The sequence below is a fragment of the Anguilla rostrata genome, chromosome 5 (assembly GCF_018555375.3).
Source record: "Anguilla rostrata isolate EN2019 chromosome 5, ASM1855537v3, whole genome shotgun sequence".
NCBI lineage: Eukaryota > Metazoa > Chordata > Actinopteri > Anguilliformes > Anguillidae > Anguilla > Anguilla rostrata.
Genome location: NC_057937.1, coordinates 27,089,192 through 27,105,245, shown reverse-complemented (window position 1 = coordinate 27,105,245; position 16,054 = coordinate 27,089,192). Strand labels below are relative to the sequence as shown.

Sequence of the window (16,054 nt, the reverse complement as noted above, 5' to 3'; positions counted from 1 at the left end):
CAATTCCACAAACAGCATGTAAATACAAGGAATACTTTTGTTATAGGCCTAATTGTCATCGTTTCAGGGACAGTTGTAACAGTGCCATGGGACAGTTATTGCTCTAAAGTATAGGTGGGTACAGGGCATATTTTTGATTATGCCAAGTTTTAACAACGAAATTAAACAGTCAAAAAAAAATGTTCTGTAGCAAACTTCATCACACAGGACAGGCATCACTCTCTCACAAGGTGTACTGAATGTCAGACCATGTCAGATTTGAGTGTATCAATACACTCAAGTCACAGCAACAGTTATGTACAGTATGAAATTTTAAATGGATCCACCATACAGTCTTCCTTGCAGTGAACACTTACAGTTAATCATTTAAAATGATTGTATGGAACTGTAGAAAGCCACCACGATCACACACAGAGAGCGAAATGGAGTAAACAAAATCTATTGTGTCTAGTGCAACCAAACTGTTGGCATTCTGCATGCTTAATCACAAAGAAGACATTTTCCCAAAAAGATAGTCATACTGTCATATAATTTCACAGTAAAAAAAAAAAAATTATATATATTCAGGGTTTTTATTCTCCCACTGGTAAAGTGGGCTACAGAAAAAACCTACTGGCCCGGAGCTCAGAGAAAACACTGACGAGCCAGTGGCAAGTGGTTCTCAGAATAACAATTCCAGGAAGACAATGAAAACAACAGTACTGAATAGGTGAACACAATCAAAATACAAAACCTATTACAGAATGGGAAATCAACCACAGCAGTTACTGCAGCAACCAAACAGAGGCAAGAGGTATTTAATAGCGCGAACAAACATTTCAAAACTATGACACACAATTGTGTTTTTAGTGCCTTCCTGAGAAACAACGCCATCTTTAAACCCTGGTATTGAAGCTAACAGCCATCTGCTGTGCCACACTGTCTGACTGTCAAAGAAAATGTAATTACTGAGCCAGTTTCCAAGGTAACCCCAGCTCTCCAGTACACTGCACCATTAAAAGACCCCCCCCCCCCCCCAAGAGCAGGCTATATCAATACACAAGCTATAAAACACCATAAATGGAATGAAAGATTAAGAGTAAACATTAGCCAATATACAGTATAAACTGTGCACAGCTTTATTACTAAATGTCTTGATAAAGAATCAATGGTAAAATACAATGGGATTGCCTATTTTAAGTTTAGTCTGAAGTCTCATGCATCCATGGAGAAAACAACCTTCAACATTTTGTAGCTGTGATCCGAATTGTACTCTTGTCTTCTACCTAGAGCATAAAGCAGATGCAGAAGTAAAAAGGTGAGGTGACCAAGTGCATTCCAGTCAAGAATGCAAGATTTCACCAGAAGTTCTCTTCGCATTCTTGGGAGGACTAAAAAACAAAGTGCACTTCAATGCAGACTTTTCCATGCTTTTCCTTTCCAGTAGCCATTGCATTTTCTGCTCTGTATTTCAGGCGAATAAGAATTTTTTATTCAGCCAAAAAAATGGATGACAGAAGGGAGGATTTTGTTTACAAGAATAAGTACATTTACTTTACTGATTTCTGTAGTGCCAATGTGTTTCTTGCTAAAGTTAGAGGTCAGTAGTGGTGACGTCAAAGTAGTACAAGTACTTATCAAATCGAACGGAAATTGTGTTGTTACACTCGATAAGTGCATTCTTGCAAGTGTACCAGGAGGTGTGTTCTTACAGGAACACGAGAACACAAGTGTACAATTTGGAACACAGACTTAGTTACAAGTCAGGACTGCACCAATCATTGGTTATATACACTCATCGGCCACTTCATCAGGTGAAAGGATTGGCACCCGGTGTGGTCTTCTGCTGCTGTAGCCCATCTGTTTCAAGGTTTGACATGGTGTGCATTCAGAGATGCTCTTCTGCATACCTTGGTTGTACCGAGAGGTTATTTGAGTTACTGTCGCCTTTCTATCAGCTCGAACCAGTCTAGCCATTCTCGTCTGACCTCTGCCATCAACAAGGCATTTTCGCCCAGAGAACTGCCGCTCACTGGATATTTTCTCTTTTTCAGACCATTCTCTGTAAACCCTAGAGATGGTTGTGCGTGAAAATCCCAGTAGATCAGCAGTCACTTAAATAACCTTTCTTCCCCATGCTGATGCTTGGTTTGAACTTCAGCAGGTCGTCTGGACCATGTCTCCATGCCTAAATGCACTGAGTTGCTGCCACGTGATTGGCTGATTAGATATTTGCGTTAACGGGTGCAGTTTGCAGTTGAACAGGTATACCTAATGAAGTGGCCGGTGCAGTGTTAAACAGAGCCAATCAAATTGATTTCAGTTTAAACTGAAATACAAATTATTAATTAACTTATGCTTTCACAATAGGGGAAAATGACAATGCACAAAATGAATTGTTCATTAAATAATATATATTCTAAAATGTACCTCTTGGGAAATTTATGATTACATATTTTTCTTAATTATTTATTCTTGGCAGGGTCTTATGTTGGATGCTCCATTCCGTATCTTTGGCTTCCACCCATAGCTGTTCACTAACTCCCTATTTGTGCTTTCCTTTTCACAAATGCCCAGAGCCCTGAGCCATTCCTGAGCCTGCTATTGGTGCCCATCCCCATGCTGCTCCAGCCCAGCACCACACCCCAGTACCGCCACCTCCCGATGCTTCACACAGCTGTCCTGAACTGATCAAATGAATAAAGCCCTTAATTTATAATTATACGCTTTGGCACTCTTTCAAAAATATGACAAATGGTTTGCTTTGTTATAGGGCCCAATATAGCAGTAAATGTGGGAAAGTAATCTGCCATTTCTTACTTTTAAATAATGGTATGAACCACACTAATGTATTTGTACAAAATGTTCTATTTCATGTCAGAGGTTTAATTTCTGTTCCATGTTTAGGATGAAGGCTGTACGGACTATGGGCCTATTTATTGTACACAAGTGTACATGACTAGCACAGCGTTCACAGAGCGAGCAACTCGGTTGATGGGTTGCTAAAGTTTACTAGGCTGAGGGAGGGGCAGGAGTATCCTCTAAGTGGTCTCGTGCAACTACATATTATTGAACAGAAGTAATGGCATCATCAAATCATATATTTGCCGTATAGCCACATATCGTCTCCATGACAAATATTTGTTATTGCTATCTCATTAGCCATATATCTCTCTATATCTCTCTCACTAGTTGGTCACCTAGCTTGTGACCTCTCTATCCCTCTCACTAGCTGGCTAACAATCTCTTTGAGTCTGGTTGAGTTTCTCGCTGTGTGAACGCACCGTAAGAAGGAAAATTGACCATTGTACACTTATGCATGTCAGTGCATGATTTCAGTCATATAAACAAAAAGAAGTTCTGTATAAGTAATTAAACATTAAGCTTCAAGTTTGAAATCCCTGAAAACATCTATAAACTGAAGTGAATTTATGCATAAAACAGAAATATTCTTAAAAAAAACCTTTTATAAAAAGGTCACAATGTTGACACCAGCTTTGCTGAATTTTGTAACATCAGTGAGAAGTATTTTTTTTTTGGTGGGCATGGTGTTCTCTGAATTGACAAAGAAATGAAAACAAAGACAAGACCTTCTGGCGAGGTCAAGGCCTCCTTTGCATAGAGTGCACAATATCCCAGAAATGTTTTTGGTAGTCAAATTAGGTGAAGTCACGGCAGATGTCCAGTTACATACATATTCTTTGAAGTCATAAAGGTCTTCTACCATTCTCCAGAGCAGTCTTACTTAAATAAAAGCAAGTAACGTGCAAAATAACAGACCTTTCCCTTCAGCCAACGCACGTCACTCAATGCACTGTCCTTATCTGCTCTTGTCCATTTCCTCAAGCCGTTTCACCAGCCACCAGTCTGCATGTGTTTCTGGGAGATTTCAAAGGCCACTGTTGCTGAAACCGTCAAAATTATGCATCAACAACTAAGATTGAGACTGCCGAATCCCCAGAATGCACAATAAGGTTAGAAAGATAGTAACAGCAACAGAGCCGGTAGCACAAACAATAACTGCAAATGTTAGTGTTCAATTGGGGGAAAAGCTCATTAGTTCTTCCAGATCAAAAGATTGGGCTCGATTTTCTACTTGGTGTATGGTGTGTTGTGAGCTGTCACACAAGCAAAATGGTATTTTTGTCAAGGATTTTGACGTGTCTGAACCATTTGCCAATTTCCTTACTGGCCATGTGCCAAAGTGCAAGTGGAGCCACTGGTGGGGGTGTGTCAGTCAATATTGCATAGCTCAGTGCATTTTTGATGCAACTTATCTCAATTCTTTGGTCAGTCATGTCTTCCATTTGCACTGTTCGCTGCCCACCTGCTCAGACCACATCTACTGTGTAAAGCGCAGGCCATCATACTAATTTTGGGAATTTCCTATCCAATGCACGCATTATCACAACATATTCAAAAGCCAATCAACAATTTTTGTGGATCATATTCTGTCCAATTTGACTGCAAATTGAAGTATATACTTTACATTTATTGTTCAGTTGCTGGATTTATTTCTATATTAAATTGCGGAGCCTGTTTTTATAGTGCATTGTGGTCCCTGGGATATCGTTTTCTTTCTTTTCCTTACACTGGTATGTACTGAGAAGAATAATATGCAATAACAATAAATGCAACTTGAATAAGCTTTTCATTTACTAGTTAAATGATGGCTACATTACTGGCACAAATTATGGCTGGACTGCCTTTATAAACAGTTTTATGATTAATACAATATTTTGTGACAATCTCTCTTTTTGGCAAACAAAATGTAATAGGTCATAAATGTAATATCAACATAAAACAAATGTAGAAATAATTAAAATCCTAATGAAAATGATAATATTCGCACAAAGACAAAATGATGTTATGGCTTGTATACTTTATTTAAAATGACTGATGGTCACAGAATGTAGTCAAGAAGATATTTCAATACATTGAATAAGGGAGAATAAGCAGAACTGAAACTATTTTCACTTTTCACTAAATTACTTAAAAGTAATGTGATCAAAATACGTGAAATTTCACTACAAAGGGCTTGTCTGCTACAATAACTCACATGGAGTTTGAGGTGATCACGAATGGTTTGTGCGCAATTTAAATAAACGTTAATGCAGTCTGATGTTACATCTGCAAGGTATGTGCAGGACAGTTGCAGCAGAGGTGTGGTACAATTATAACAACAAAAAATAACAGCATAAACAATATATGAATCATAATCATAACATCTGCAATATTTACAGGACAAAACACTGCTGATTCAATACCATACATGTGCATGGACGTTGAAATCAGAAACCAATTAGAAAGCTTGTGTTTTATTTTATTTATCGACAAAAACGATACGTATGCAAAACTGGATAAGTTGTGGGCTCTGTTCTAACCCCTTAAACCACACTTAAAATCCAAAATGACCAAATCCCCTGATCACATGGGAGTCTCACTCCATAAACATACAGGGCATATTTATTCTGACAAAAAAATCCAAAAATCATTTTTGTATTTTCTCAATTCTGTGGTTATTAGGCTATATGTACTTCCGATATTGGACAAAACCAGATTTCTTTTCCAATGGTACCCTAGGATGTATGCAACACCAGGAAAAGGTCTGGAGCGTTTTGAACAAAGCAGTAAACTTTTACATGCGTTTTCCCAAAGGTGGGCCAAAATCTCCCCGAAAACCCCAAATGGCACCAAACCTCTTCAAATTGGAACATTGTGTATATCTTTTTTCCCCAGCCATATTCCACTTCCAAAAGCTAATTCCTTTAAGGGATTCTTTACTTTACTTTTGACTAAGTCCTCTATATCAGTCAAATGCTGTTCTTTTGGAGAGCTTTAATGCACAAAATGTATTCATAATGGTCTGTTATCACACGCTGAGAAACAATCAAACCACTTGGTTTTACCTTGCTGTATGCTCAGACCTGCAATCAGCTGCTTGTAAGCAGTAAACCTCCTGATCACAACAGAATGAGAGCTCACAAGGGGGAAAATGACAAAAATATAAAATCAAATCATAAACTATTTAGACCAGGTCGTAACAATTTATACCGCGTATAGACCCCCTGACATTTGACAATGACTCCCTAAAAATAGAAGGGGTGGGGCAGGGGGCCCCTCTAAATCTAAATACATCCTGGATCAAACATTGAACCAAAATTGCATCTTGCTCAGGTGTAACACTGTGGCTGAGCTGTCAATTACACAGTTACTTTTGTACTTGCAGTGTAAGTTTATTATTATACCAGTTTTATATCCTTGTCACATTGATCTTTCAGCTATAACTGTTTAAAAATGTGGAAAAATATTCTTCCAAGAATTTAAATTTGAATGCCCTGAACTTACTGCATTGTTTGTGCACTCCATTGAATGCAGTGTCTATACGTTTGTGACAGAGGCTCCTGGCAATAATATCACTGACATTCAAATAGTTTCCTGTCTGTTCTGTCATTTAGCATTAGTCATGCCATTAAAGGTCATTCATGATTAAAGATTTCTCTTTAATCGATAATAAGGAGTGCTCGCTATGAGATTGGTTTGTGCCAGATGATTGATCTGTCACTTGCCCAAATGGGCCAGTACCCTAAATAAGTCTTATCCGGGTCGAAGAGAAAAAGATGTTATTACCACCCTGGAAATGACACTATACACTAACGCTAGTCGACTAAGCAGATATACACTTTGTCTTTGTAATTACTACATCTAATTCAACAACATTACAATTTAATATACATTTAGCCTGTATCGCTATTAGATTAGACATGCTGTCATTTAGGATGAGAAAAACACATTAACATTTAGAAAGGTCAATGGTGACTGAGGAAATTTAGTTGAACGTTTATAGCAAAAGGGTGAATCTATAGTTATCATTACTGAGTGCAGCTCGGAGGCAATATTATTTTGGGGTCCTCTGCTAATGCTAGCTGACTTGGAAATATTTGCAATCTTAGTATTTATTCTCTTATTCATTTACCTATCAATAGCAGAGTTTATGACGGTCACTTTTCCATCATTTGCGAATGCACATTGGCAACTTGGCATTAAGATGGTAGCATTAGCTAATCAGCTAAACTGTCTGTAGCTAGTTAAGTTACATATAATAATAATAATAATAATAATAATAAACTTTATTTATATAGCATATTGCGAACACTTAAGTGCCATTCAATGTGCTTTACAGAAAAAGTGACAGAAGTGAAAACTGACATGTAAGAGGACAAAAATAAAACAGTACAATATAGTATATAAAATAATAGTAATAAAATATACCAGAAACAATAAGGCAGGAATTTTTTTTATTATTTAAAAAAAATTAAAATAAAAAAAGATGAAATAATAGAAAATCTAAAATAAGTAAAAATAGTTCTGAAGGAAAAGCACATTAAGGCAGGTCTTCAGATTTCTTTTAAAACTATACAGATTCAGATACCCTCAGAACAAAAGGAAGCTTGTTCCATAGTCTGGGAGCATATAAGCTAAAAGCAGCCTCCCCAAGTTTTAGTCTTAAAGTAGGCCTATATGTAGAGACCGAAACACCAATTTAAACTTATGGGGAGCCATCAGAACCAGGAAGTACAATTTTTTTGCTTAGCAGACATGCTTAGCTGTGGCCCTTAATCGGGGGATAGCGCAGACATTGACTAAAATAAATAATAAATTAAAAATTCATATATTTGTCTATGTGATATAATTTTTTCCTAAGTGATTTTTCTTTCTAATATAATGCACGGTGTTAACATTAATATTTCAGTGGAAGAATTTTATTTTTACTGTCAAAAATGAATAGAGCCCAATGGGGAAACTTGATTTTTGAGCAAAAATCCTAGATATCAGCAGGGGGTGACATTACCTCTGGTGCTGAGGTTGAGAAGTTGGCGTGGGATGGACAATCAGAGGGAAACCAAGTTTCTGAGAGCTCTGACAGGAACATATTTTAAGATGTGATCATTTAAATAATCAGGGGCAAATCCACAGGTAGTTCTAAAAACCAGTAAGAGCACTTTAAAAATCAATTCTAAAATCAACCGGCAGCCATTGTAATGATTTTTAAATAGGAGTAATATGTGCACATTTCCAGGTTCTAGTTAGTACCCTGGCTGCAGCATTTTGAACTAGTCGCAGTTTATTAATTGCTTGCATGGCCAGTGAATAAAGAATTGCAATAATTCAGGTGACTCGTTACAAATTCAATTTTTTGGAATCTTCTTTCAAAAGGAAGGATCTAACTTTTGCAATATTTCTTAGATGCCAAAAGGCAGTGTTGGTTACATTTCTGATACGTGCCCTAAAATCCAGGTTGATAACTTCATGTCAAATTCAGTGTAAAGTATTGGGCCTAGCTAGTTTTAAACGTAAGATGACAAGCTAGCAGCAAAGTTGCGTTAGACTACTGAGACCACAGCTCCTGTCGTTTGTCATCAGTCACACGTAGAGACTACTTATTATATTGGCTTTTATGATCTGTATGTCTCCATGTCATATTCAGTGTAAAATATAGTTTTGAAACTTTAAAACATAGGATGACAAGGTAGCACTGGAGTTTTGCCTCGTTTTGAGGCAAGCTAGCTTGTTACTATTCACCAGTCATGTCATGTCAGCCGTTTTTTTGTGGCTACAAGCTAATATATTTGGTTTCATATGATTTTACTCTAAAAATGTCTTTGCTTAAATTATCACTATATCAATGCAAATTCAGAGTAAAATATAGTTTTAAAGGTTTTAAATGGAAGATGGTTATGTAAGGTATTCCTGGAGTTTTGTGTCGTCTGTAGGTCTATCATTAGCACCATCTCTACAGTAACATTACCTCTGCTCTGCTCTGATCTGTGTAGCCCCACCCGCACTCCCGCCTCACAGTGCTCTGGCAGCGCTATGACTGCACAACAGGGTTCAGTAACAGCATCAGCATAGCTAAGAGCTGTCCTGATTGGCTGTTAAGATTCAGGCGTGGTAAAAAATTTGGAGTGGCTGATTTCAGAGCCTGTGGCAGACAGAGAGACCAGTTTTTTTCTTAGACCATTTAATTTAGCCTATCTTTTGGGATGTGATGCAAATTTAACCAGATATGAAGAAAAGTGTTCTACAACAAACTTAAATACTGCACCTCTAAAAAAGTGGTTATAGCTATCTTGTGCAAGTGACCTTAACATTGAGCTCTGCTGTTTATCACTAGCTTTACTGAAAGTTCAAGTAATAACCTATGCACCGTTCTGTATTTTAAATGGCTCAAAATGGTCTGACGGTTCCCAAGAACCACTTTTCTAATTACAACCTGCTTCATAATATGTCAATGCAAAAAATGTTGTTTCTTTCCATTGGAAAGATGCTATTAAAAATAGGCTACTCCATCTTCCCTTGCATAACCAATCTACAGATCCATTAATCTTCATTTTAAATAGTCTTATTAAGAATTCAATTCAATTTTATTTGTATAGCGCTTTTTACAGAGAACTGTCACAAAGACAATTTACAGAGTGGCAAGGCAAGAGACAGAGCAAAAAAGAGCAAACACCAGGCCTGAACCCCCAAATAGTAGGTACATAAGGTAAAAAAAAAACTCCCCGTGGAGAGAAAACCCTCAAACGGTGGCGAGAAAAAATTCCCCAATGAGAAGAAATCTTGAGAGGAACCCGGCTATAGAGGGGGAGCCCATCCTCTACTGGCCAGCCTGGTGTAAAGTAGCAGACAGCAAATAAAATGGGTTGAACAGGGTACAGCTGAGGTGAAAGCTAACAGGAATAGAGTAAATAGTTACACCTTGAAAGCTGTCTTTTAGAGACACTCTACAACAATTACAACGTATAATACTAAACTAGGGCCACACATATTGAAATTAATGTACTATATTCTGCTACCAACTGATAAAAATCATAAGAATCAAACATCTATTATGGTTTGGGTCTTACTAGGCTATGTCTTGTTATTACTCTAAAAGGAGGACTTTTCCTGCACTATGTAAAAAATTATAGTAAGCTATAAACCTATACTTTAATTAAAGGGAACACATCAGATATCATAAAACATCAAATATACCAACCAAATGGAAGACGTTGTCCTATTTCACGATTCACAACATTCAAAACATAATTTTATGGAAAAATGGCAAGAACCGTACCATTACTTAATGTTTCGGCCCTCCCCTTTTCCCCAATCTTCGGAATTATCACCTAGGCTATGTCATATTTTTCTGATGTTGCAGGTGGAGGAAGTCAGATATTCTCAAATTAGCAATAGACATTTTTCCATTAAAGAATTATATCGCTACAACACGATCGGAAAGTTATTGCAACAGTAATGGAAAACGAGTTAAATCGACACATGATGTTGGACTAATTCACTTGCTCAAGGTGGATTAGGGTAGACCCTACTTTGATTTAGTGTAACAGAAAAAGATGAGGCAACAAAACAGCAGATGTTGCACTTGTTGTAGCTCATAGATGTTGTTTCAGAGTTTGCTGGACAAAGAAACTCATAAACTGCTGGTTAGCTGGCTAAGTAAGTTAGGTAGTTAGTAAAAGCACACTTATTAAATATAATGTACAGTGCGGTCAGTATTGTACAATCTGCATCATACATCATAAATACCTAGAATTTATTTTTTCCCACAGCTGGTTGCTAACTTCATACATGGTACAGTTAATAATACATACACTGTTTGTGGTTTAGCTGGCATTAAATCATTAGGTTAACTTGTTAAGTCTAATCAGTTACATTTGTATTAGTGAAGAACACCAGCATAATGCTACTAGTAAGCTAACATTAATAATGTTTAGCCCAGGACATCAAATAACGTATCCGTCCCCTGAGATATTAATGCGTTTTAGCCCAGGACATCAAATAACCAGGGGACGGACACGTTATTTGTCAATGAAGTTATAGTTCTGAATGTAGCTGCCTCTAAAACTAAGATCTAGCTGTTTTTTTTAACTCACATAGACACAAGATACATTGTGTAAATTACTGAGCTTTGCAAATGTGGGAATGTGTATTTGCCTCATTTAACAGAGCTAAGGTAGTAGCTTCCACCTGCAGCCGTTGATAGAGCTGCGCAGATAGCATGTAGCCCGTAGATAATAGCCTACCTTTATACTGGATGTACAGGGATGAAATTGCTATCAATATTCTCAAATGATTCTGGGTAAGATAGCCAAAATCACTCTTGGATTGTTGAGCTAGCAAATAATTCTCTGACTCCAAGCCATACACCTCTGTCTTAAACCTTAACAGCTGTATTGCAGTATCAGGATCAGCTATGCCTTCTACAGACTCATCAGAGTCAAAGCCATCTAAGTAACTGATAATGTCCTTTGAATCAGATATTTCAGTGCTGTCCATTTCTATCATCTTTTCAACCATTGTGTTCCACCTGTGATGTCATGCATCAAAGAAGTCATCAATTCAGGGGTTTCCATCAGCAGTCATCAATTTGTCATATTTGATGCCATACTAACAACAATTTCAGCTTGAATGAGAATGAATAAAAAACCTCTACAATAAAAAGAACTGGTCTAAAATCTTTGGGGAATGTTGTTATGTGGTGCAAGCCCTTTAAATGTTGCTGGCATAGACTGTGAAGGCAGAAATAAGGACAGCAGTTGCATCAGACTTAAGATGCTACACTCTTGGTGTTCAGCTAATTGAAGCAATCAAGACCATAAGTAACAATGGTGTTTAAAGGGGCTAATGAAGACAGAAAGCTGATCACCCTTAGCTTTGGCCAGAGGTGAAAGATACATGAAAATAGGTGACCCATTTTCCCCTTGAACTAATGAAAAACAAATTATGTGGCTGTGTACTAGCTACATACTTTCATGAAGACTTATCAGGTCTAAGTCGAGATGTTTAAAATTCAGTTGTATGCTTGTCTGAAAATATATGATAATTGAAATATATTTTCTATATTTTGTCTAAAGAAATATATATTTTTTTCACTTCAGAAGACTGTCTGTAATGTCAGAATTGATACCAAAATGCCATTAAAATGGTTTTTAATTTAAGAACGAGTTATTTCAATCAAGTTGTATGTCCACACATATTTCTCCCAGATAGATTAGTAGGCTATATGAATCTGATTTTAAAATCAAGGTCTAATTATCTGAATCAATATCTTTATCAACTAGATGATACTATTTTTGCTTATACCGTATTATTCCTCTAAGCTATTGACAGCGGTTCACATTCCTATACATTGACTTGATGACGGTGCTAAAATAACGTTACACAAAAGAATCCTTGATAACAGTTTCAGTCCCTGTTAACCAAGCTAACCTCCGTTGTAGATTTTTTTCCTATTGTAGGCTTTCCTCGACAGTTTCCAAAACGAACAAATTTCGCTTCTTGTAACTCGCTAGTAAGATTTATAGCTTAATTCCCTCTCAGTCTCTCTTCATAACTATGTAAATGTTCTAACGCTCTGCCTAACATTATATAGTGCTCCCATCTTAATAGAACCGTAAATTGATTTGCTCTCATTTCGCCCCATCTAAGAGTCCACCTTCAGAATGTTAGCTCGTAGTAACGTTACTGAATCCTACAGTAGCCTAATGTCTACAGCAAGCCAACTAGAAAGCAAGTGATGTCACACTAGTAAAGGACGTAAACGGTGGCCAATTTAGCCACGTTGCCTAATCGACAAAAACGAATAATTTCAAGTTAGCCTACTGGTTAAAATGGCATCACATATTTAACGATATGAAGTGGAATAATGTCATACCGATAGCTCAACACAAATATGGAAAATATTTCAAAGTTTATAAGCGGCAAACCTCACAGCTGTAGGCTACCTAACAATGCTAACTTCGCTATCGAGTCTACAGGCAATCCAGAAATCCAGCTACCAGCCTCAAGATAAATGAAGGGTTTGCTTATAGTCAAAATTACATATAACGAGTATAAGCTTGAGGTAGCAGCCTTCTGCTGTAGGTAGAGTCGGCATATTGGCCAGCTACAGACATTCAGCACTGCCTTGAAGAATGCGTTTGGGATGTCAGGAAAAAGACCGTCAGTTCTAACAAATGCAAGGTAGCAGACCATATTTTGACCAATTCGAACGAAAACTTACCCCCATTTGGAGATTCAGTCGTGCTTTGCATCTCTATTAACGTTTCATCCTTCATCTTTCCCGTTATCCGCTTCATCCTATCAATGCAGATGTCGCCTTTCTCTCTCACTGGGGAAAAACCAGAGATGATGGACAGACCGAGTCGTTTCCGCCCCTTTTCCTTGGCAATGATCTGAATATGTCCCTGCATACGAGTCAGCCTTGTAGCCTACCCCAGGCTGAATCTGATAATAACATCCTGAGACACGAACCATGTTTTTGTGTGCTTTACCCTTGCTTTTGTAATTAGTAGCACCTGATTACAATGGAAACTAATCAATGTCTTATAACAGGAAGTGTTTCTTGAAAAAATGATGTCCTCGTAAGAGGACAATGAGTCTATGTTCGCAATAAATGATATAATGTAGCCTACATATGCTATAATTTATTAATACAATTAAATTGCCTTTTACTGAAAAACACAAGTCAGTGTGTATCAAACAGTCTATTTCAATGTTAAAACGCATTGAATACAAAAACCGATGTCTGATGCAGCAGTTCATTTTTGAATATTTCTTATATATTTGGATTTCTATAGCGCCATCATGGGGTTGGATTGGGCTAAGCCTTAGAGGCTGGAATCTTGAGTCAGTGCTCATACCAAGTTTCCTAACTTTGAAACGGTTGTGGGTTTATTAGCATATTTGTGATAATATAGGCTATATGGAATGTACAAGAACTGAAAAAAACCTAGTCAAAGGGTTAAGAGGGATGTTTTGAGGACCTCCAGAACTGCCACGTCCGTCTGTATTTTAGAGCTTTGTGCAGCTGCAGCTGTTTCATGGTGATCAAGCCAATGCCACACAGTAGCAACAAGAGTTATTTCAAGAGTGAACTGCAGTGAGCTTTCCCTCTACTTTGGCCATCTGTTGGCCTCGCCCAGCTTTCATTCAAAACCATGTCTTCCATCACAGAACTGCTCTCAGCCAAATTTAGTAGCTCTTGCCCTCTTTTGCCTTACAAGTGGTTTGCAAAGTACCCAGCTCACATATCATCCACTATGGGTGTGGCATTAAGCATAGCTACATAGTTATTTTCGAGGTCTATATTTTTACCAAAATCAAACAAATTGTGTTGAGAGACGTGAAATATATGAGGACCCTAGAATCATGGTGACCTTACAGCTGCCAGATAAAGAGTCTAAAAACCAAAGGTGTGGGCTTGGTGACCACGACAGGCAGAGTTAGGGTGGTCCCAGTCTAATTACAGAGAGCAACGTTTATCATATACGTAGAACTGCATGTAGCAAGCTCACCCACTAATTTTGATTCAGTCAAAAGAGGATTCTGTTACAGGACAACTGAATAAGTGGAAAATTAAGTTCTCAAAATTGAAAAGACAGGACAACCTAAATACTGTAGGATATGTAGTGTTTAGATTTTGGCCTTAGAGAGGGAATCAGTGAATAAGAATGTGGCCTGGCCTCCCCGTCACAAGCATCAAAGCAAATGTGATTGGGGAAATATAAAATCCACTGATACCCTAATCTAGGCAGACAATCTATGGGTCTCACCCCCTCTGAAGAGACAAACCAGATGACACAGGACACCAAATCGGGGGTCGGAGACCCTACATGCCTAACATTTCCCTCTTTAAGTTTGAATGCAATCTTTAGGTAGGCCAGTCCTTGTCATAAATTAGTCTGACCCCCCTTCCCTTCTATCCTACACCTTAACTCAGCATCACCCAATCAGGGCAAACATCCTAAAGCCATGCTGGGTAAGGTATTTAAGATGGCCACAGAAAAAAGTTTTTTGGGTTGCGTTGATGTCGGAGCCTTGAAGAAGACGTTTTCCTCTTTTTATTTTGGTGGTGGTTCCTTGGTTGTGCGCTTTTAGCTGGTTTTTAGCTGGTGCTTATACTGGAAGTGGGTGATATTTTGGCAAGGTCTGGCCGATCCGTTTCTCTCTCTCTCTCTCTTATCCATCTCTCTCTCTCTCTATTTTTTGATATTTCTAGATTAGTTGTTTAATGTTTTGTATTATGCCTTCTGTTGTGTAATTTAAAAGTAGTGTGCCTGCATTCAATAAAGAATGTATGTTTTCAATTCATTATAATTGACTGCTACTTATTGAATTCAATTATTTAATCTTAAAACCTGGTATAGAGCTTGTTTTGACTTGTTGGTTGATTCCACAAGTGCACTGTAGACTGACCTATCAATGAATTTGGCAATTTAATTGATAATTCTTATTTTAAATAATAATTATTAAATTAAATCACATAAAATATATTTTACATGTAGGTTAAGTGAGGGGTTCTAGCATGCAATATCGCTTGGTTCAGTATTCAGAGTGCTGAACATCTTAACAAGGACACTGATTGTTGGAACCGCTGAATTCAGAAGATAAACATATTCTTAATTATTCCTTGCTTGTCTGACAATACCATATATCATTTTTTAAAATTTTATTAACTGCCTGTCAAATTTCTTCAATTAATATCTAGTAGTAGCAACACAGAACGAGAGTTGCAAGATGTAATATACATTTACAAAACAGCTACAGGAAGAAATTAACCTATTGAATTAGTTAACAAAATTAGTTAAAATTATTTACCAAAAATTTGCCTGAATTAGTTACAAAAATTACTGCGAAAGATGGTTCATTCAATTTCACATAGACTAATTCAGAAACATTTTCGTAGGTGTCATTGTTTCCCAATGTTCAGTGTTAAACTGAAAAACAATTATTTCCCACTGTAACATCTGAAATCAAATTTGTTGGTAATAAATAAGTGCTTTGGAAATTAATTTATATATTGTATATTTCCTTGTTAAATAACCCATTAAAGTGAGCTCAGATGCCAATTTTGTTTTATGTTTGTACTGTGAAACACCCATTGCGATTACTTTTACATAAACTATGATCTTAAATTAACTCTAAACGAGACACCTTAAAACATCCCGGCTCGACGAGCAACTCGATTTGACTGATTTAATTACGCAAATCAAGCCAATATGCCTAGTAAGAT

At 37.2% G+C, this 16,054-nt stretch overlaps 1 protein-coding gene across 3 annotated transcripts in view; it reads right to left on the bottom strand.

Moving 5' to 3' along the window:
- Positions 1-13,305, bottom strand: part of ano5a (anoctamin 5a) — a 67,026-nt gene extending 53,721 nt beyond the window's left edge. For 2 of the 3 annotated variants that reach the window (XR_010330039.1, XM_064335693.1), the window contains exon 1: positions 13,043-13,305. Coding sequence is in view for 2 of the 3 variants with exons in the window: in XM_064335693.1 (XP_064191763.1) it covers positions 13,043-13,232 (190 nt within the window). In the remaining variant the exon portion in view is untranslated. The remainder of the gene's footprint in view (positions 1-13,042) is intronic. The other variant, XM_064335694.1, reaches the window with a different exon arrangement.
- Between the last annotated feature and the right edge of the window lie 2,749 nt (positions 13,306-16,054).